Genomic DNA, 23136 nt, shown 5'->3' with positions numbered 1-23136 from the left:
ACTTGTACAGTTCATTGAAGTTCAGCCATCCCTCCCTACTGCCTTTGGACACCACCAGCTTGTTTTCAAGAAACTGGCACTCAGATGCCACTGAGTCTACTGCAGGAGCCAGGGTGTCATTGGTGATGATGCACTTGGCCTTCGAAGCCTGGAGTCGATATAATATGTCTTTGGCTGATAATTGAGATGTTCCTGGAATTAAGACAATTCCTAGAAGAGCAATATGGTTAATTTAGGATAACATTTTTTACATCTGATCCTTTTCTAAGAGTCTAAACTAGCGACTGTTCCCAAACTGACCTCTGGGATGGCTTTGCCCTGACATTCCCAAGTCAGTTAATGTTGGAGTAATGCAGCTGCTGTGCCCTCCTGTAAGGAATCAGAGGTGACCTCTCTGGTGCCTCCTCAGCTCTCCATGCCCCCAGGCCACCTGCTCTATGGCACCTACTGCAAATCCTTCAGGGCTGCCTGCATAATTGGTAGCCAGGCAACTCACTTGGTTATTAATTTACATTACTTCTCCTTTATAAACGATCCTGTATCCTCTCAAAAGATTTGCATTATATACCAGTTTTACTGATCTCAGATATGCTCACTGACCTGCTCGAATGCAAGCCACGTTCACCAGCCACCACTCCGGGATTCGTGGCAGAACCACAATGACTCTGTCCCCTTTTTGCAGTCCACATACTTTGGTCAACACGTTGGCCACTTTCCGAGAAAGGAATCCCAGCTCCTCAAAGCTCCACTTTACTTCCTCTCCATTACCACTTATCCACCAAAAAGCAGAGTTTGTTGGTCTTTTTCCAGCCTAAAAACCACAAGGATTCCAAAGAAACCCAATTTCTTTTGAAAGACTTCATAATTATAAAAGCACAAGTATCTGCGAGTTGTGGAGGATTCAGGTGTTTCCAAACTTGCATATGAGCCATTATTTTCCTTTGTCCCTAGGGTGTGCAAGACTCACTATGAATCATAGTCAGATATTCCTAACAAACTGCCCTTTTCTAACATGAGGTGTTCACCATTCTGTGCATCTCCAGACTCAAGTTGTCTGAATTCTATTCCTGTTTAAGCTTTGAGCATTATTTCTCTTAAGAAGGTAAAGGTCAACATGAAATACTTCACCTAATACTTGTGATATTCTGAATTGAGTTGTGGAATACTAAAAAACAGAAGCTACCCAGGCAGAGGAGAAAATAAATCAGGAGAATGCAGTATCCCAGGACAAGCCTCAGAGCTCAGGGAGAGGGGAGTGAATGAAGCAAGAGGTCGTTAGCGACACAACATCTGGACAAATACAGCCTTTACTTTGGAGCAAGGCAACTGCACACTTGTGGAAGAAAATTCCTTGGCATGCAGTATTATTGCTATGCTACTCTTGTTTTTATGATGTGGCAGCTAATATTATGGCATGCAGAAGAAATAAGCACAACCATTCCAAGGATAAATCAGGGTCATGAGGGTCTTATCATTGCTTTTCCCACCTACACAGGGAGCACCAAGGATCAGAGACACTTGTAACAAATGAAGCAAAAAGAAATGAGATCCCACATCATTTCCTGATGCAAATTGTTTTTAGCAACTGATTATTTTTTTAATAAACAGAAGTTATTATTTTATATTAATTAAAGGCTCTCATCTGCCCAACAAAAGCTTACCTTTTCAATCTCAGACCATTTGTCCAGTACATCACTTGCAAAGTTGAAGTACTTTGGTATTTCCTGTTCACCACGCCTGACAGACTCGTAGTGAGAGTGCACATCAGAGACAAGCAGCCTGGGATGGCTATGGAAAGTCCTACAAGGAGGTTTCAGAGTCCACAATGATTTTAGAGTCCGTAATTTACAAATCTTCATGGCAGGATATAAATGGAGATGCTGTAGACTGCATAAGAAAGTTAATGGAATCATTGCTACTGTTTTTTTGTAACAAAAATAATGAAAAAGAGAAACACTGTCTTGAAATTAACCGAAGAAAGATAATTCTATTATGAATTGATTAATTATTAGTTGAATTCACTTAGGCTATTCGCAGCAAAATTGGTGTTTAAATGTGAAGTTCCCCAGCATGCTTTCATGTATTTTGCACCAACGGCTTCTTAAGGACTTAAACTACTGACATGATCATACTGTCTGTAGCTTGGCTGATCCATACAGATTATAGATTAGTTCTTCAAGGCTGCTTACATCACCTGCATGATGGAAGGATATCTGTTCTTACATCAGAGCACCTGGTATTTGATTTTCTGAGATTCTTTTTGTTTCATGTGGAACTGAAGGATGTTACCAGTTTCCATTTGGTCACTGTAAATGTCCTCCCTCTTCTATCTGTTCTCAGCACTAGAATCATAAATGATCTGCAGTCTAATGAATTGCTTCCATTTTATTGCTATTCTTTTTTCTTTTCTTTTCTTTTTTTCTTTTTTATTTTTTATCATTACTCTCAGTAACCTGGAAGATTGCTTCAGAATCTTGCCAAAAAGATGGAATGCTGTTTAGAGTTGCCTGTTGAGCGAACACTATCCAACATGGAACAAAACATGATTTGCCTCTGGAAGAGTCTGCAGAAATAGCAGGGGACAACACAGTCTATGATGACTCTGAATTCTATTCCTTTCTATTGATTTTCCTTTTTCAGCTGCTAAATACAAATTACTAGTCGTGTTACAAACTTAGGTGACTGACTGCTGATATTCAGATCATTTTCTTTCCTATTCCTACAAAGAATGAAGCCATCAACCAGCTTGGAAAAAATAACAAGAAAGCATTTGATTAATTTCTTGTCCACATGAAATGTGTGCAACCTGAGCAAAGCTGCAAAAGCAGTGAGTTTGTCCCATGTTTTTAAGTTAGCTTTGTATTCAGCTTATATTGTCCCATATTCACAACCATAACCTCTGAAGTACTGAGCATGATTTTATAAAAAAACTTTATTCCTCATGACAAAATAAATATTTTAACACCGGAATTCTTTCTTTTTTTTTTATTAGCAGGAGCTGGTAACAATCACATTTGATTTTCCTATAAGGAGAATGAACTCAGATACCTACAGCTTGCATAACTTAATCTTTTCAGTGATGTACGACAGCTCAAAAAACTGTGTGGTCTGGATGCAGAATGCTTCAACATCTTGTTATGATTGTGATCTTTGGTGAAGCAAAGAATCTCACGAAGGTATTCAAAATAAACACAAATGTGTTACTGGGTATAAGCAGTACAGGAAACTGTCATGCATTTACACAATGGCTGATGGCGTGTTATGCACTGTTGCCACAGAAAAACATTCAGTGACCAGTAATATCATTCATTATCATTGCTGGGAAATAGTAATACCAGAGGTCTTCAAAAGAATTACCAGTTGTTCACTTCTAACTTGCTGAGTGAAGAAAAAATGCATGAAAATTTTTAACCTGGTGCATTTAACCCATTGCCTTTAACCCAGAGGAGTAAGCAAAGAGGCAAGAGTGGTCAAAGAGAAACGTGGTCTTGGCATCAGCGACTGGGAGGAAGGGCTGAGATGGGGCTGCAGGCACTTCCCCTGACTGGGCCATGTTCAGCTGCAGGTCTGCGTCACCCCACTGCAATCAGCTCATGGCTATCAGTAAAGGCATAAACAGAGCTATCTGTACCACCAGAACCACCAAAAACATAGAATCATAAGGTGGGAAAAGACGTGCAAGATCATCTAGTCCAACTGCTCACCTGCCACCAATACTGCCCACTAAACCATGTCCAACGTGGAGCACCAGACCGGATTAAAACAGATCCACTTGAATCAAACTGAACATTTCAGTGATCAGAAATAAAGTATTTTGCTCATGTTATGTTATTTGAATACATTTGAAAGACTGTTTTAGTAGAATAAATAGTACTGGCTAAAAAAATGTCATCATTCTGGCATGAATGGGTAATTTGACAAAACCAAAGTAATTCACAAAAATAAACTGTGTTAGAGAAATACTCAGCAGCTTTAAATAATCCAACAGGGAATGGATGTCCAATCTTTGGGCTTGCCAGGGCTGCACTGAGTGAGGAAGAATTGTCTTGGACCGCATATGTGTCCAAAAGTAATGCCTCCAATTTATTTTCATGGAAACTACAGCAGATACAATGGGCACAGTAATTCTGCTTGATAGAGCTGTATATTCTTCTCTGTAAACAGGACTGTGTTTTGGCAGTGTATCAGAATGCATACATTTATTTGCCATAACTTGAGAATCACAAGTCTGTGTCCTTGCATGCTCTTTTCCAGCATCAGTTGGTAAAACAGTGCTCAACTCAACAAATAAATCCATTAAAAATGAATAAAATTAGGTTCACAGCAGTAAGAGGATGTTTCCCCTTGACAGAGAGAATCAGGTTCCCAAGTGGGTGCTTGAACAGGGAATGGAAAGCAAATCTGATTAAAATCCAGTGCATGCATTCCGATAACTACATTTGTACCCCAGAGGGATCATGACAAGCAACAGAAGAACCATGCTATCCTCTTCAGAATTAGGATTATAGAGGAGAAACTTAGAATCTAGGTGGTAATTGCATTTAAAGTCAAAATCCTATTCAGAGGGATGTGATTTATTCTAAAAATCTAAAAAGGTTTTACTTGTGAAATATGGCCTTTTAAATATTTCCTAAATTCTACAGAAAAAAGGATATTAAAGATTTTTTAACATAATATTCTAAGAAATATGTTTTTGTTTTTCTTACTTAAGAAAACCACTTTCAGTGAAAACTAGCAAGCTCTGCATTAAATGTAACTTTTCTTTAAGATGTGACTACTATCATTAATGCTGAAAACCCATGGATCTACTTTCAGCCCTGTAGCACAAAGGCCTAATCCTTTTGATTATTCTTTTTAATATCATCATAAGCTCTATTATCATAATGTGCTCTAATTCTATGATTTAGCTAAAATCTGTAGATTTAAGAGCATTGTAAGAGCAAAATATACACAACAGTGGGTAGAGAGGAGACTACAGACATTCAGGAGCACTGTTCAAGTTTGGACAGAGTATTTAAAGCTGACAAAGTGAAAGAGATTTTAATTGGAGGATTCCCTGGTGGTCTGCCAAAATTTACATTAAGTTTTGAAAACGAAAAAAGAAAACTGACAAAAGGATACAGTAATGAGAAAGTCTTCTGAATTGCTGCTAGAATCAGAAATCATGTTTCCTGGTTAGTAGCCATTGCTTCTTCTTGATGATCGCGCCATTGAGAACTCAAACAACACATTTTACCAACCTGTTTGCTCTGGGCAGTGTGGATGGATTGAGCTGCCTGCAGTAGATCCTCTTCAGTGGCTCATTCAGCCTTCAAGACATGCTTCCCAAAAGGCACTTTGGGAAGACTGTCTGGAGATGTGCAGCTCAGATGTGCTAATTAAGAAGTACTTGGAGTGATGCCCCTTTACCAGTTGCTTTTTTCAAAGTAATGAGAGCAGAACGTAGTACAAAACTGACCAGGCAGTGTAATAATTTCTAGAGTAACCTTTCTCCTTGTAATCATTTACACCGTTGTCAATCATGTATAATTTGCACCTTAGCCTGAAGAACTTTGTATATCCTTTCCTTCCATTTTAACCATTTGAGAAGATCACAGGTTGATCAGAATGAGAGGTAGTCATACAATATGTCCTTCTCCTTCCAAATAGAAGGAGTTTGGGAATGTTATAGGGAGAATATTTAAAGAGAGAATATCATTCCATCACTGCTTGTACTCATTACAGGACAGAGATTATTTTTATTAATTTCTTATTTATTTGTAATTGTCAAAATTGCTGTGGACCTTTATTTTTTTTTTAAAGGAATCTGATGTTTATATTAATTGCAGTAAAAAAATTAAACTTCCATGCAGTCTTGGATCACTCTCTTCTCTCTCATACTACATTTTTAATTATTTGTGCCTTTTCCCATCCGAATAATTGTGGATTGCTGGTAGAAGTGGTTCTCATATCACACATCCTCAATTTATATGAGTGGTACCTCCATTTTTGCCCCCCGCAGCTTGTTCTTCCAAACGTTCTCTGGTGTGTGACAACATGCTGAGTCCAAACTGCGCTTTGGCTGGTGTGGATGATGGAAATTTTCTCTCCTCCATTTTCAGATAATGTTATGCTTTTCCCCACTCCTTGTTTCTTAGAACCTTTCTCTGGATTTTCCCTGTAGCTGTCTTTGGCAGAGACTGAACGAACTCCACCTGAGTGACAAAAAATGCTCGCTTTTAGCCAAACACATTCTGCTTAATCTCAGAGATGCAAGAAAATATACTCTAACACTGTGGCGAGGGTAACAGGATGCAAAGCTGCACAGCTTGGAGCTGGGATGGTGAAATTCCTTGTTGCACATCTTAGTTGCTCTGCACTGGCCATACTTGCTTGCAAGGGCAAGTACAATGATCCTGGAGAGGAGTCAGCTTCAACTATTAGGAAAGAGAATCGTGGGTGCTCTCCAGACATGATGCCAGCAGAGATTTCTGCTTTGTTATGACTGCATCTGAACACAGCTGAGGGAAGGAACTGATAAGAACAGAATGCCTTGCCCATTTGAGTTTCTGTGAAAACCCTGGTATTTCAGGAACTGGACTCTGATATTACCATTTCCTCTTTCTTTCCTCCCCCCCTCCCCCTTTCCCACAGAAGAACAGCAAATCCAAGGCTACAGCTGCAACACATTCTCTAATTTATTTTTATATTGGAAGATTTTGTCAAAAAGCAGTGGAACAGAAACAGGGGCAGGACAAAACCAGTTCAGTTTCTGATGTAATTAGAAGACCTGGCTCTTTATGGGGTACTTACCTTTCTGGGGTACTTGTAAGGAGCAGTCACCTTTTTGACATGTTGCTGAAGATCACGAGTCAGTTTTTCTGGGTCGTGTGATGCAAAAGCAGGAGCCAAAACAACGAAGGCTTTGACTACCTGTGCCACAAAAGTGAAAGGACTCTGTTAACTTCTAGATGTGGTAATTAAGGGATTGCTAAAACTGAACTCCAAAATACAAAAATTGAATTTTTTCCTTAATCTCCCCTGTTCTTGGCTGTTTATTACAAAAATAGTTGCAATGAATGACATATACTGAAGCATGGGAATGTTTGCTTTTTTTTCCTTCGATGTTTTTCTTAACATTAAACACTACTATACTTTCCAAAAGTTTTAGAGCAGAAAGCAGCTGGATATTTCATCTCAGATCTCAAAGACACACTGCTGAGCTGAAACAACAGAACCAAAAAAACCCCCCTCTGTTTATCAGTGCCACCATGTGCTTGGTGACAGAACACAAGGAATTAAATCTCAAATACTATTTCTTAGACAAAGAGATGCCACAATAAATCTGTTTACCAAATGAAACCTTGCTACCAGGGAAATGCTGAAATTCTGTGATCTGTTAAGGCACAGGTTTTAATTTTTTAACCCATTTTAATTTCAATATCTTCCCAAAGGAAGTCACAGAATCACAGAATTGCCAGGGTTGGAAGGGACCTCAAGGATCATGAATCTCAACCCCCCTGCCACACGCAGGGCCACCAACCTTCCCACCTAATGCTAGACCAGACTGCCCAGCAGTCCAGTGTATGCAGAGAACTCGATGCTTAGAATCAAATACATTTCTTTCCATATCTTTACCTCCCCTCGAATTGGATCAGGACTGCTGACAACAGCTGACTCTGAGACTGCTGGGTGTTGTATTAATGCACTTTCGACTTCAAATGGACCAATACGATACCTAGGAGAAAAATCCAGATATGACAACCACAGCAAAATTGCCATTTCACTACTTTTTTCAGATTGATTTTTTTAATAAAAACAGATCATTAACAGGTAAACAATGGAATCTAAAAGCAGCCGACTTACCCAGCAGAATTAATTATATCATCAGATCTTCCAACAAACCAGACATATCCTTCTTCATCCATAATCCCTCTGTCCCCAGTGACATAGAAGTTTCCAGTCATACAGGCAACAGTTTTCTCTGGATTATCCTGACAACAATCAATAGTAAAAGAAAGAATGTGATTGGGACTATTTCTTAAGCAATTCTCATAGCAGTATGTTTAATACTATTTTGTGAGTTAGGTTTAAAAAAAAAAGAGTCACATTAATTAGCAGTCTTTCATTGGAAGTATGTGAGAAGTGGAAAAGAATATTTGTGTGTCCATGGATTCATGTTCTAGGGTACAAGGGTGTGCTCCATCAAAATGCTTATTTATCACAGTATTTTGCTCAAATGTATAATTCACTCTCTTCAGATAAATGTTGTCTTGTTTTTTTTTCTTGCAGAGGGTCTCCACAATGACCTGTCAATAGAAACTTTTTACCTCTATCTTTCAAGACAAAAGCAAAATGAGGTGACCTACAGGAAAAATATCATTACCTACACTGATCTATTGAATGAACATTATACAAGAAGAAAAAAAAAAACACCAAACAGTTTGACAACTGAAAACTTGAGTGAAATTGAAGCAATAATACCAAACTACAATAAGATTTTTAATCCCATAATTAATTTCTGGGAGTTGTTATTAGGGTATGCTACAAATACCCAAATATTGTATAAGTTCAGAAGAGGATGAAACATATAGCTAGGTTCCCCAAGGCTTATTCAATGTGATGGTCCAAATGCAGCAGAGAAAATCTACCATGGTCAGGTACAGGTGTGGAACAAGCTACTTCTGCTTCATGCTGCAGCTTGCAGTTATACTCTGCCAGGCTGTTCTTGATCAGATGTACTGATCAGGCTCAAAGCTCTTAAGCCACATAGAGAAGCCCTGTGAAGATTCTGATGAAATTCTGTTCCTCGGTAACTTTGCCCTGGGTCTCTCTTGAGCTTCTCAGCAGGCACAGGCAGGCAGAACAACTCGAACTTACCAAGTACTCAGAGAACATGCAGAAAGGTCGTGAAGGTTGAACTTGGATAGCAATGTTGCCTTCTTCTCCTTTAGGCAGAACAGCCCCATGGTCATCTATGATCTACAGGAAGAATAATAGAATCACAAAATACCCTGAGTTGTAGGAGACCTCCAAGGATCATCAAGTCCAACTCTTGGCTCACAAAGCTTGAGAGTGTTGTCCAAATGCTTCTTGAACTCAGGCATCCTGGGGCCATGACCACTGCCCTGGGGGATCCATTCCACTGCCCAACTACCAGTGCCCAAAGGGATGTGTCATTACAGCTCTGATTAACTTATTGAAATATCTGTGATGCAACAAGTGAACGACACACAGGGGCAGTCAGCATTCTAATGGTGTGCCCACAACCACAGCTGAGCTCAGACGCAGTGTATCAACATACCTGCACGTCGTAAGGTGGAACAGCTTTTCCCAAAGAGCCGGGTTTAATTTTCATTCCTTTCATATTGGCACATATTGTTACCTGCATAACAGATAAATAAACATACATATACATGTATATGTATTTATATTTCTGCAGCATTTTGTAGATTTTATTATGGCCTTGCGTTAGGCGTGACACCTCTTCATGACTTTGTCATGACCAGGACTGAATCAGGTCCAAAGCACCATGGTTCTCCATCACATCAGGGAAGGGTCAGCTGTGTGGAATGAGATTATTTTTGCTCAGACCGAGCCAGCAGATTCTTTTGTAAACACTTGAATTTGCAATCCAGCAGAGACAAAACAGCAGAGACATCGCATATCTTATTTCAATAATGGGACAATTAATTTGGGACCATCTCAAGGGTAAGTAGAGAGAATGCCTGAAATCTGATTCTTAATAGCTCTGTTATGTTCGCTTACAGAGTCATCAGGGATGTGAACTGATTTAATACTTTCCATCAGAAGCTCAGATGGGCCAAACTCATATTCAGAGCAAATTAATTGTTATTTTCCCTTTTGAAGCAAAGATGATGAACGGATTTACTACGAGTTATTTTGCAGGGAGTTTCTTTTTAAGAAGTTCATTTAAGCGATTCTCATCTTTCCACTGATTAATCAAAGCACACTGTGCCTTGAGTGTTGTTACCTTTGGGATGGCATACTGCAGAAATTAATACAAACATACTGTTTCAGTCTGGCCATAGCCTTCATAGATATCCAGTCCCGTTTGGATTTTCCACTTCTCCATCACTTCGGGATTGAGCGGTTCTCCTCCAGATAGACAATGTTTCAGAGTCAGGAATTTGTAGCTTAAGAATAGCAAATAAAAGAGTTCTTAATTTTTGAAAATAGCTGTTGAATGATCTTACCTGGGGAATGGGCCTCAACTTTCAAAGGAAGTATGCCTAAAACTTCACAAGCTAGTTTGGAAAAGACTACAATACTTCTGTCACACTATCCTTGATTGGACTCCTAGATTGCTCATGTTACCACCGAGGGGATTCATCTCTGTGTCAGTAGGAGCTGGGTAAGGACAAAAAAAAGTGTTTGCAAATTTTCTTGGAAGAAGAGTAAATAAAGGCATTTCCTTGGGAGAAGAACAAAAAAGGAATTATCTGAACAAGCACGTCAGGTGTTCTTGGAAAGCTGAATGAGGTGACTGTGTCCTGGCAAAATAAGACAAGGAGTACATGAGTAATGGTATGAAATCTCCTTACAAACCACATTGACTACTCATAAGCTTAAATATTTTACAGTGTAACAGGCCAGTGGGAACAGCTGCCAAATAACTATCAGCATGTCAAAGTCTTCTAAATGTTTACGTCCTTCTCAAGGATACAGCAATGACTTCATTGTACTCCCGTAGCTCCTTGATCCAGTGCTGTCTGAAATCCTCCTTAACTTAAATTTAACTGTGAGCCATAAGTTTGGAGGAAGTGACACCTTAAAAAAATATACCTAATTTATATCTAATAATTTTAATCTAATTTCCTATGTGCTCTTTTTTCAGAGATTCCATTCCTGAAGCCCAAATGGATCAAGGTGTGAATACTTATTCTCCTTTTTTGGCTGAGAGCAAGGCCTTCCTTTAGTTAGCTTTCCTTTAACTGATAGAAAAAACACCCTAGCATAAGTAACTAAACAGCCAATGCTGTCACAGCATTATATCCCTGCTACCCCTGCAACACACAGATGTGCAGTACCTGCTCACATCATGTTGGACAAGCATGCAGTAGGCAGTGGGGGCAGTGCAGAAAACAGTGATAGGGTATCTTGAGAGAGTCTAGAAAAAAAAAAAAGGAGGTGATTTTATTGAACAGAAAAGGTAATGGTGGCTCTGACCTAGTAGATATCATGAGATTAACGTGACTAGAGAGAATGGCCTCAAGTTGGATATTAAGAAAAATTTCATCTCCAAAAGAGTGGTCAGGTGCTGGAATGGGCTGCCCAAGGAGGTGTTGGAGTCACTGTCCCTGGAGATGGAGATGTGGTACTCAGGGACATGCTTTAGTGGGAAATATCGGTGGTAGGTGGATGGTTGGAGATGATCTTGAAGGTTTTTTCCAACCTTGATGATTCCATGATTCTATGACTTCTGTGCTAAAATGTTTGCAAAATGAAACCCATAAACATGTGATATGTTTAACATGGAACAAATTATGAATGAATGAAATATTCTGAGCATAGAGTGGTCGTATCAGTCAGTGCCAGTGTTGGAGAAAAAATACAATGCTTTCTGTCCAACAAAAATCATTCGTAAATGAATGACCCCCGAGAGCATCTAGTAGTTCCATGTAAGAACATTTTCTGTTTCCCAGGGTGACTGTCCTAGCCCCAGAGTTAAGTGACAGTAGCGAACTGAGATACAGCTCTTCCAAGTTTATTCTTGGGGCAGTCTGGATCTCCTCTCCTACAAGAGGCTGATGTTGGGGAGAAAGTTCTGAATAGCACAAACCCAGTTCAGACCCATACTCTACTCTGATTACTGACCAATGCCCACCCTCCTCCCAAAGTGCCCAAAAGTCCACATTCAAACTTCACTTTAGGCCAAACATGGGACAGAACAGCAGTGATCTTGAGTTAATTCTGTCCTGCATCTTTCACCACATTTCTTCCACCCTAAAGCCTAATCAGGAGGGAAAACACTTGCTCCTCTTTTTTACTGTGCACCATAAGGAGGGATAACTTCTGGGATGGGGGAAGTACCATGCCTGCTGCCGAAGAACACTGTGTAGGTATGCTCTGGAATCCAGTTTGTTTGTTTCATTTATGCCAGCTGGAAATAAAGCTCACAGCATGAAATGTTATGCTTACTTCTGCAATGATTGTTGGTTTAAACTGTGGCATATTGTGAACAAAAACACAAGATCCACTGATCCATGGTGCAAAAATGCTGCTCCAAGCTGCCTTTACCCAGCCAGTATCAGAGGTATTCCACATTATATCTGAGGGAGTCAAGTTCATCCAGTACCTGATAAAGCAGAGGGGAAAAATAAATGGTTCACACAGCATGAAAGATTTGACTTAGGCCCAAGTCACAGCACAATTAAAGGAAAGGACAGGAGGCTTCCATTAGAAAATACAGTTTCAGCAATTAGGGCTCTTTAGAAAGTTTGTAGGAATTTAAGATTTGATACATTCTCTTGTTTCCATTCATTTCCTCCTGCTTAACATTTCCAGTGTCTGTTTTACTCCTGAACAGCCCAAAACAGCCTTGGAAAGAGTTGTGCAATTGGATTCAAACCAAAAACTGGTCATTTGGAGTAGCCTTTTCTCACCCTGTGGATTAGAGACATCAGCCAAAACACAGGTTACTTCTCTAGGAAAATAACCACGTTAGTTCTGTTGACTCCACACTACCACCTTTCAACAGAGAATGCCTAAGGATATTTATCTTTTATTTTTCACAGAACTTCTCCCTTCATGGTAAGTACAAATGAGAATGATGTTCAGTGGAGGTAAATAAGCATCAAACTAGATTCCGAATGAACCGCGACTTTTCAGATGCTATGATAAAAGGGTTTTGGTTCTCAAGGGAGGCTTACATAATACTGAAGAACTCAACTTTATTTGGTTTATTACAAGGATATCCTGACTGCTACTCTGCAATCCTGTGAGTGATTAAATACCGTGGCTGATATTTTCAACTGAGTCTACAAAAAACTTTTAATAACCACTGTTTCACCCTGTGAGAAGAAAGAGGAGGAAGAAGCAAGATCCTACACGGATGTAACACCTACATTTATTGCAGTTTTTAGTGTTACATTTTAAAAAATAATAATTCTTTATTATGAGGGTGACAGAGCCCTGGAACCAGCTGCCTGAAGAGGTGATGGAGTCTCCTTCTCTGGAGATATTCAAAACCCAACTGGGTGCTTTCCTGTGCAACCTGCTGTAGGGAACTGCTTTAGCAGAAAGTGTTGAAGTGGGTGATCTCCAGAAGTCCCTTCCAACCCCTGTCATTCTGTGACTATGTCACTTAATCAAGACACTGGGAGCATCCAGGAACAATACCTGCTACTGGTTGCAAATCCGATGCCATAACTGCTGTGGGACTGCACTACCATTTTTGGAGAGCCTGTACTCCCACTGGTAAAATAGATGAGCATTGGGTCTTCATTTCTTGTCTTAACGCATTTGTGGTCAGCAGACGTCACCCTTCAGAAGAAACAGTGTATGATGGTTACTACACCTACATTTTCCACAAAGGAAACTTTATTTTTTAAGATTTAGCAGTTAAATAGGAAAGCAGTTGGCACTAAAACATATGATCTCACAATATAAACAGTTGCATCAGACTGTACACATAAGAGTTAGAGAGCAGATTTTGATAATCACATTTGTGTTCCATACATGATAATTTTCACAATGTGAAAACCTAGAGCCTATTCCAGTGACTGCCTGCAGCTTTATTTCAGTGTCTCTGAAAGTGCTTTTAGTGGAACATCAGGTTTTGTGGAACATGAGCTTCTGCCTCAACACATACCATCTCCCACTTCGAAGTCAGTGGAAGTCATATTCATTCTATGATGCCAGATAAGGTGCTCTTAGACACACATTATAGTACTGAAGTTCAAGGTGCTGATGAACTATCCAGGCTGTCTGAGCTATCAAGATATTCAAGGGAAGAAATAACTGATGCCATGTCAGCTGGGCAACAAGAATTGGCAACAGTTGTATTATCGCAGAATTCGAGAGCCATTAGGCTGGGATCTAGGAGACAAGCACAGCATGGCATCAAGATTAGTACTCTGTGCTCTTATGTTGTGATCACAGTTGTCAGCTTCTAAAAAGGTCTCTGCTTCCAAGGTGCTAAGTAAGGAGCAGCTCCAAGATCTGATTCCAGCTCCCAAGAGGTATCTGGAGGGATATGTACTTAATGTAGTGATAACAGTGAGTTGGCAGAGGGTTGGAAAAACATAACTCATCTGTATTTTGGAATCTCAAAACTCAGCAATATCACCTGACTGACACAGTTTCCTTTATTTCACAGAGATGATGCTGAGACAACTGGATACTCACGCAAAGAGTTCTTTGAGGTTGAGCCACCCATCTCTGTTCCCTTTGGCTACAATTAGTTTGGCTTTCAGAAACTGGCATTCAGGCAAGATAGATTCCACTGCAGGTGCCAGGGTATCACTGGTAATGATGCACTTGGCCTTTGAAGCCTGGAGTCGGTATAAAATATCTTTGGCTGTTAACTGGGATGTTCCTGGAATAAAGACAATTCCTGGAAAAAAACAACAAAGAATTTGGAAAATGGTCCAGTTGTCTTTATGATGTTTGTACAACATGATAGTGTGGAATATAGACATTGTTCATTTTAATAAGGAATTAATACCTCCAATGTGATACAGAACTCAATAGATTGAATACAGGTGGCTCACGCACATCGCTCAGTCAACATCTCTGTCTAGCTTGGATTAATTTTGTAGCATAAACAAATGTGATTTTGGATAATGGGCAGAATGTGATTGGTATCACAGTTTCAGAGGGAAAAAAAAAAGAATTTCCTGGATTTCTATACATCCTTTTCCCAAGAATTTCAAGAGTCTGAACATACATGATTGATTTCAGTTTTGTTGCACCTTCAAAGGTGTCTACCAAATTTTTCAGTTGGGAAACTGAAGAACTGAGCTACATAATACATAATACAGAAAAAAAAACTTGGATACAAAAGAACTGGGTTCCCTGAGCCTCAGTATCATGTGCAGTCTGCAACAGAGCAAACAATACAAAAATGCTTGTATGTGTCCCTGTTGATGCTGAATTATTCTATCACAGATGTTTTGCAGACTGAAAAGGTGATGGGTCAAATTCTTCTGAAGAATCTGTGGAAATAACAGCAGAGCAGAAAAGTACTGTACTGAATTATTAACTATTATTGTCCTGTTACTGCATTAGAACTGTCCATACTGATAATATGTCTGGTCAAATCTGGCCTCAGATTGCAACTATTCGGCCTCCACTGGCTTCAACTAAGGATGGCATTTAATTGAACAAAGTCTGTCAGCATCTAGGTTCTTGTGTGGGTACTGCCATCTCTCCTTCTATATAAAAGGAGAATTGTACCGAAAAGAACAGCTAATTCCTGCTTACTTTTCTCCTTTCCCCTCGCCTCCCCTTTTTCTTTCTTTCTTTCTTTCTTTCTTTTTTTTTTTTTTTCAGATTGACAGAGGAATGTTTCACATCTATTTATTTTCTGTATTCTTTCTATGTCTAAAAGATAAGACAACTCACCTGCCCGGATGCAGGCTATACTCAGTAGCCACCATTCAGGGACGCGAGGCAGAACTGCCAGAACTCTGTCTCCTCTCTGCAAACCACATGCCTCAGAAAGTATGTTAGCTGTTTTCCTGGACAGAAATCCCAGCTCTTCAAAGCTCCACTTCACCTCCTCCCCTTCATCATTTACCCACCAAAAAGCTGGATTTGCTGGTCGCCTTCCATCCTAGAACATAGCAATAGAGCATATTAAATAAGATGACAAACCTTAAAAGGTTAGTTTCAATCAAAACTAACTCCAGACTACACAAATGGGTAATTGGTCCCTTGGAGTGATGCCCACATTTCTGACAAAGAGAAGAAAATACTGTGTTGTAATTTCCAGCTGCTATTATCCAGCATCCATCATGAAAATTGTTTTTTATTGTCTGATATTTGTTTCATTGTCTATAAAGTAGAAGAAAATCACCACCTTTTCCAGTTGCAACCATTCATCCAAGACATCACTTGCAAAGTTGAAGTATTTGGGCAGTTCCTTTTCACACCGGTTTACGGAGTCATAATATGAAATAATCTGGGATGTACGAAGCCTGTTACATCCATGGAAAAGTCTGGAAGGCGACCTCAGAATCTGCAGGCACTGAGGAATCCAGGAGATCATAAATGTCCTCATGATAAACAAAGATTTATCAGGCAGTGCGAAAAAAATCCAGATGAACACTTACAGGGATCAGACATCTGCAATGAGAGAAACTGTCTTTAGAAGCAGCCAGGTATTTGATTTTTTTTCCATCTTTGTTCTCTAATTTTTCAGCTCATGAATGAATCCCATATCTCTTGACTCTTCTGAGTTTTATACTTTGGCCACAGAATGAAATGGTCTACTGCTAGAAGTTAGGAAATGTGTTGAGCTCAGGACACTTTGTATACTAGATTGATATCATCTATGATACCTATGATACGATTCTATGGTTCAGGACTCTATGTAATTATGTTATGTCTTACATGCACACTAGGTGGCGATTCTCCACACCAAATAATTCACCTATAAAACTGAATCTCCTTCCTCGCGAGTTCTGATTTTGCTGGGGGCATGGAATAAACTCAAAATAAACAGTGTGCAGGCAAATATGGAATTCCAAAATCTTCCATTTGTTTTTCCCTTTATCTGAAGGTGCGTCACGTTTTACACGCTGTAAAACATATGAAGAAAATTCCATCACTTCTGTCCTACACAACATACAGGCACATGCAGTCATTTACAGCCCAGCTTGGGAAGTAAAAAAAATTGGATCTTTACTCATAGATGCAGAACCATCGGATTACAGTTATGAGTTTAATCAAGTCTCTAGGGATCTAGTGACCTCGTTAAATCTAAGGGAACCTTTCCCTGTGTCCTGGAAGGACTGAGTTTCATATCATTCTCCTCTTAATCCAGTTTTCCTCCTGGAGATTAGAAGCCCTTTTCAAATTTGTGCTTATTCCCTTGTAGAAGATTTTCAGAAGGGGTTTGATCTGATTGCTGTTTGTTTCAGTGGCACAGAGGGAAAAAACAGTTCTATGATCAGATGTCTTTGTCATCCCACCTGTGCTCTGGGAGACTCAGGCTCGGGTAGCTTACAACAGGATATGTTCAGATCAAATAGGTCTTGTTCCTTTTCCCCTGTTATTCTGAAAGATGGTTTTTACCCTCCTAGGATATTACTTGGAAGACAGCTTTGGAAAAGAGATGAATAACAGATGTTTTCTCTGTTACTGAAGAGAAAACAACCACAAAGTCAAACAGGAGACTCTTATCTTCCTGCTTTTTTTCTTCCTTCCCTTTAGAACCTGATTGCTGTGTCTGTATTTACGTGTGATCTTATCTTGAAAGCAGCCTGAGCATACAGCTCTCTGATTTCATTAGTCACCCTGAACAAGTGCTAATCAGACACGTCTCAAGGTGCATTACCACCCAAAACCTTTGAGATTTACAAGGAAGAGTTCACTTGAAACCAAGCCTTCCTCACACCAGGTATGAAAACAACCCAAACTGAAGCAATCTGTCAACCCCAAAAAGTGGAGACTAGCACATCAACCACAATGAAGATCACCAACCACTTTTGAGAAGTACCCTCCTAATAGTACATTTTTCATCCTTTAGCTTAAGAGCATGAAAGAGTGAAGCTACACAATTATCTCTTCAAGAGAAACATTTCTTGAACTGTTAGTTTCTTCAGAACTGGACAGATCCATCCTCAGGTCATCTCTGTCCTTGCTTTCTGATCAGACCTCTAGAGACACTGCACCTTTGGGTGTACACTTTAGGCTACAACTTTCAACGTGGTTTAAGGATCATAAGTGTTCCTACTACCATGAGAGACTGGCAAATATTTTGGTTTCAGAGTTCACATTTGAAAGCTATCCGAAGGTTAAAAGGAAACATTTGGAGCCTTCAGTTGCTGTACAGACACTGGCTAGCAAATTTGGGTCACAAGCTGTTCACATCACATGAAATCATTCTGTAGCTGAGAATCAACAGCAAAATGCTCTGGTTAGGTTAAGTACAAAGTAGGTATCTTTCTTGAGCTACAACATGGTACTTCATCAGAGAGCTTACCCTGAATCAATCTCCAGGATGTAGCTTTGCAAGCACAACAGACAAACAGGTATTAACCAGAGGAACAGCTATCATCTACTTTTCCTAGGTGCTTGCCCAGAGGGGCTGTGGATGCTCCATTCCTGGAGTTGTTCAAGGTCAGGTTGGATGGGGCTCTGAGCAATCTGATTTAGCACTTGATCAATAGCTTGGCAACCCTGCCCACGGCAGGGAATTGATGATCTCTGAGGTCCCTTCCAAGCAAAGCCATTCTAAAGTTCTATGATTCTATGATCCTATGATTCTAGTTACCTCACTTACTGTGCTCTCTGTAGCCCTGTGCTGGGTTAGGGACACAGAGCATGCTGTCAAACTGACCTATGCTTCTGTGGGCATGTTTCCCCTCCTGTGCTCTCCCACCTTCTCTCCAGTGTTCTTACTACTTACAGCAACTGTATACCTATTATCTCCACAGAAATTGTTTTTCCAAACACTGCTCGAGATGGGGAGGTAATTAGGTTAACCTTCCAGTGGAAAGGTGCATTTGGCTCCACTGGTGGTAAATTTAACAGCCTTATCAGCCTCTAAGTTTGGCTGATAAAACAGCAGCCATCTGAGCAGCAAATAGCACTGCTTAGTGCTGCTTTTCTCCTTTCTTTTTGGTCACCCAATAAAGGCAGGGCAAGATGAAGACACATCAGTTCTTCTTTCTGCCACTGTTATTTCTCTCAGGTTTCCTGGCTGTACAGAGCATAAGCCCAAATGAAAGAAAGCTAAAGAAAGCCAAACTCCCTAAAATAAGAAAGGAGAACAGCGTACTCTTGCTGAAAAAGAGCAACTTTGACAGAGCACTGATGGAAACGAAGTACCTGCTGGTGGAGTTCTGTGAGTATCTGCTTTGTCTGTGTCTTACCCTGGCAGCTCTGCAGAGCACGGCTGATGCTGGAGCACGAAGGTATGCCTGTTCTACTGTTGCTTTGTCCTCTGACAGCCCTTCTTTCATGCCCACCATGTCTCTATTTCTGACAACAACTACAATCACTGATTCCTTTTTGGAGTTTTTGAGCACTGGCCTGCTCCATAAAACTGATACTAAGATAGGTTTACATGTGTGCAGCTCTGACTTTGCATTCTCTGCTTCCACAGCCTAATCTTGCAAGTGTGTTTCATAGCAATGATGGGTGAAGCTATGTTCAGAAATCAGAGAGGGCTTTCCTCTCTCTTACATTTTCATGTACGAGATTTATGCCAGATGTAAGCGTTTGGGCTACAGGGAATGGCTCAGTACATTATTTAATGTCTGTAACTGCATGATACAGGTTGCAAGACTACCTGAAATCAGCACTTGATTAGGTGGAGGCAGGCTTGTGCTTTTTCTATTACGTTCCTGCTCATTCCTCACGGGGAGCAACTAATTTTGTGAGTTAGGAGATCTGGCATTACAAGAAGTAAATCACAAAAGCAAAAGCCAAAGAACAGTCCTGTGATTGCGCCCACCTAAAAGCTCAGACACTGCATAACTTCCCCCTCCACATGGGGAGGTTTTTTGAACAGCTTGCTGGTAGCACAAATTCTTACCTCCAGAGCAAAACTCCTTCAAGGTGCTGTGTGTTACAACTCATGCCTGCAAACCTGAGGATGCCATTTCATGTTCAAAAGGTCCTTCTCAGTTTCATTGCCAGTGGCCACAATGAGGTGCAGGACTTAAAAAGGGCTATGCAGCAAAAATCATTCATAGTGGGGCTGCAGAAGCCCGATGGATAGCACTGGTCTTTCCAACATGTTTTGCTAGCTTGCTTCATACAGCCTCTCAGCGAGGCCTGTCCCAGGGAGCAGTGCTCATCCCACTTCTCCAGTTCATCACTGACATTCATGTTGAATTTTAACAGATGTGCTTACGATTCCATGCCTGCATACCTTGTGCTTAGTGCTTTGCTGGACCAGAAATGATCATTCAGTCTGCAGCAGGATGGAAATAACGCGTGGAGACACAGCGTATTTCATATTAAAAACCATGCACTATGATTGGTGCAGAGAGAGGAGTTACAGCAGAGATAAAGGAGTCCTATGAGAGACTGCAGTATAAATAAAAATGCTGTAAATCACCAAGTAGAGGCAGTTCAACCAAACAAGCGGGGGAAGATACTATTTAAGATAGGAACTTTCTTCTGATAAGCTTACTATGGGAGTGTCTAATGATTATGGACAATGGACTTTTCAATCTGTGTAAAACAACAAAAGCTTTGTCTCTGTTCCCTGAGCCTGACATTTCTTTACCCTGCTATCAGTTGTGCTGCACTCACTGAGCTCAGCCTTAAATTACACACTTTGCAGCCCAGCTCTGCTCTGAAGGCAGGTAGGCATTAAGCACAAGATGCAAATCCCAAATCTATCCTGAATCTGCAATAGCTATTTTAAGTTAAAGCAATATCCTAACTTTGCAGAAGCAGATGTGATGAATTAATGAAAGTAAAAGTAAATTTGGGTCATACTAAGCATTTCATTAATCCTCAAACTGTTACAGAACCTAACATACTCCTTAAACTTTGAGAGAAATTACTTTAGAAATTTATTTTAAAAATTAAACATTTAAATAACATGTTTGAAATGTTGAATTTTAGCAGGAATATATATGTGTTTTTGTTATTTGTTGGGGATCTCAAGCTACTTCTCAAATTCACCCTGCAATTGTGAATTGCTTTGGTTCCCTCTGAAGATGTGATACTTGGGTGAAAAAAATACTGCATCAGAAAAACCCTATTCAAGCACTACTCTCAACCTTTTTTGAGAGCTGATTCAAAGCACTGAACCTAAACATCCAGACTGGGAGGAGTTTGTAGCCAAGCCTTCTTGTGCTGGCAGAGCTGATCATCACCTACTTTCTGCAACACAATTCAGGATTTCAACAGAATACCAAATGGGAAGAAGACGTGAAAAATTCCATGAAAAATGAGAGATGAATAAAGAATTGTTCAGAATATAGCAGCTCAGAGACCTGGGCACTCACAGCATGTAGGAGACCTAAAATAAGGATCTCCTGATCCTACTTCAGAGAAGTCTTGTCCCTCCATCTGATACTCCACCACTCTCACAGATGGATTTCTTCAGAAGCAGAGGACGAACACACCATGTCCTTGCAGTCTGCATCTTTAGATAACATCAGAGAGGAAGCACTGCTCCCCACCACATCTTGACCAGTGAGCCTCACTGCGTTCTGGTTTGGATTCAAGGTCACTGCACCAATGTGAAGGGCTGACTGAAAACTCATGGACTTCCTTTCTTCCTACAAATCAGAATGACATCTACAGAGACTTATAAAATCATTCAGACTGAGTTCCTCAGCCAAGACACATTACCTGGAAGTCTTCAGCCTCAGTCTCAGTAGGTCCCTTTGGAGATGATGGTACTAACTAGCCTTTCAGACAGTGAAAATGCATCCTGCCCTGCAGCACTGGCCCAGGATGTGGGAAACATGAGCCTACTCTGGTTCACATCTGGTTCATTCGCTAGAATTTGCTTTGCCTTGGAATGAAAAGGATAAAGATCAGACATGCACAGAGAGCCCATAAATAATTTTTTGTGCCCTACTCCTTAAAATAGGCTAAGTAAACTATGTGAACGTGGAACTACTCTGGGAATTGAGATAATGAGAGACAGAGCAATATTCCCACATAGGGAATAGAAACCCAGAACGAATGCAAGACCTGAGATTCTTCTTCTCAACCCTTTATCAATCATGGCAATGCAGTGAGAGAATGCAAAGGAATCCCATACACCCAGAAAGTGGACATGACCAAGAGGGGGAAAAGCGTAAGCTGCACATTGGGATTTAATGCTCTAGGATTGCCTTACATCTGTTTTGAGAAAACCTCAACCCTTTGCCTGCTGTATAACAGTATCTACTTACCAGTGGCAGAATATTCAGTGAAGAAAGACCTGCTTTGACATCTTCTGCCCAGTGACTCCCAGGTCCTCCTGGTGCCGCCTGCAGTTCCACCCTCACTGTGTCACAGCTCTGTCTTCCTTCAGGCAAGATTTAATATAAAAACATCTGCTGATTTTCTGCCGTGCAGTGTCAGTACCCTAATGAGCCGAGCGAAGTACACTGGGCAAATTCCCATTATGGAAACAAAGTAATGATCCAGAAATCCAACATTCTTCTGCCTTCATCCCGAGTGCTTTCTGCAATGAGAAAGTAACTGAAGGGGCAGCACAAAGGAGGTGGGGGAGGGCAGAAGAACAGAGAGTCCAGTTTCAGTTTGTTTTTTTTTTGGTGAAAAAACAGTGAACAATGTCTGAAAACAGCACAAGCAGCACGTGGCATTGTGCCCGTTCTCTTATCTGAATTGTGTGTCCTGATTGTGCTTGGAACACTCAGTTTCAAAGTTCACATGAATGGGTCCTCATTCTGCTGCAGTCTGCAGCATTGCCATTAGTGTTAAACTGACCTGAGTGTCACTCAGATGCATGCTAGCATAGAGAACATAGTGCACCTGCCACCAAGAGATGCTAGATCTTACATGAGTGTTGCCTGCATGGGAGAGTTTTGTTATTTACCCTTTGTGTTAACTGAATATAAACCCCTGTGGCGAAGTGCATCGCAGGATATTGTTGCTTTCAAGTTTTATCCTCAAAAACAAGATAATTAACAAAAAATCCCAAGCACTTCAACGACAATTAAGCACCACAGGGAGGATGAAATGTGTCCACTTATAAACACAAACACTCCAAGTACTACTGCAAACAGCCACCAACCGTGACCATTTTCAGTCATCTATTAACTTAGTCCCCACAGACTTCTCCAGGCTAAAATCTCCCAGTGTTTCTCCATGTGAGAGGCATTCCAGCCCTCCAATGATTTTCATGGCTGTCCTTCTCTAACATCTCCATGTCTTTCTGACGCTGGAGACCGCAGTGCTGAATGCAGGACTCCAGGTGGGATCTCACAGAAGTGGAGCAGAACAGGAAGTATCACCATCTGCTGTCACACTTTTGGTACAACCCTG

General features: G+C 40.5%; 3 protein-coding genes and 1 long non-coding RNA gene across 6 annotated transcripts in view; 2 read left to right on the top strand and 2 right to left on the bottom strand.

Annotated features, from left to right (window-relative positions):
• The window catches only part of LOC116230337 (acyl-coenzyme A synthetase ACSM4, mitochondrial-like), a 13947-nt gene extending 8284 nt beyond the window's left edge, over positions 1-5663 (bottom strand). Inside the window, exons 1-4 of the mRNA XM_031595450.2 lie at positions 5122-5663; positions 1662-1887; positions 601-811; positions 3-210 (exon numbers count right to left, since the gene is read on the bottom strand). Coding sequence (XP_031451310.2) covers positions 3-210; positions 601-811; positions 1662-1859 — 617 coding nt within the window. The 5' untranslated portion in view covers positions 1860-1887; positions 5122-5663. The remainder of the gene's footprint in view (positions 1-2; positions 211-600; positions 812-1661; positions 1888-5121) is intronic.
• The window catches only part of LOC116230335 (uncharacterized), a 23798-nt gene extending 15438 nt beyond the window's left edge, over positions 1-8360 (top strand). Inside the window, exon 3 of one of the 3 annotated variants that reach the window (XR_016471499.1) lies at positions 8272-8360. This is a non-coding gene — a long non-coding RNA (uncharacterized LOC116230335). Of the gene's footprint in view, positions 1-2992; positions 3217-8271 lie in introns of those variants that run through there. The other 2 variants (XR_016471497.1, XR_016471496.1) reach the window with 2 other exon arrangements.
• LOC116230333 (acyl-coenzyme A synthetase ACSM3, mitochondrial-like) lies at positions 5838-22337 on the bottom strand. The gene is made up of 14 exons (XM_031595442.2): positions 22038-22337; positions 16025-16290; positions 15568-15778; positions 14350-14557; positions 13342-13485; positions 12142-12298; positions 11031-11110; positions 10013-10136; positions 9284-9364; positions 8860-8961; positions 7846-7973; positions 7618-7717; positions 6793-6912; positions 5838-6194 (listed from the first exon to the last, which is right to left on the bottom strand). The coding sequence occupies exons 2-14, from the start codon at positions 16223-16225 to the stop codon at positions 6108-6110; spliced, it is 1743 nt and encodes a 580-aa protein (XP_031451302.2). The 5' UTR covers positions 16226-16290; positions 22038-22337; the 3' UTR covers positions 5838-6107.
• The window catches only part of LOC116230334 (protein disulfide-isomerase-like protein of the testis), a 24417-nt gene continuing 20350 nt past the window's right edge, over positions 19070-23136 (top strand). Inside the window, exon 1 of the mRNA XM_090151787.1 lies at positions 19070-19085. Coding sequence (XP_090007913.1) covers positions 19070-19085 — 16 coding nt within the window. The remainder of the gene's footprint in view (positions 19086-23136) is intronic.

The sequence above is a fragment of the Phasianus colchicus genome, chromosome 16 (assembly GCF_987193195.1).
Source record: "Phasianus colchicus chromosome 16, bPhaCol1.hap1.1, whole genome shotgun sequence".
NCBI classification, from domain to species: Eukaryota; Metazoa; Chordata; class Aves; order Galliformes; family Phasianidae; genus Phasianus; species Phasianus colchicus.
The sequence above is the reverse complement of the archived record's forward strand: the minus strand, read 5'-3'. Positions and strand labels throughout refer to the sequence as shown.

Excerpts from the sequence above, each read along its gene's own strand:
- LOC116230333 (XM_031595442.2), bottom strand. The coding sequence starts at position 16,225 with ATGAGGACATTTATGATCTCCTGGATTCCTCAGTGCCTGCAGATTCTG. Across the intron at positions 14,558-15,567 it reads TATAGCCTGCATCCGGGCAG|GAATTGTCTTTATTCCAGGA; the intron begins GTGAGTTGTCTT and ends GTTTTTTTCCAG. Across the intron at positions 9,365-10,012 it reads GCTATGGCCAGACTGAAACA|GTAACAATATGTGCCAATAT; the intron begins GTATGTTTGTAT and ends TCTGTTATGCAG.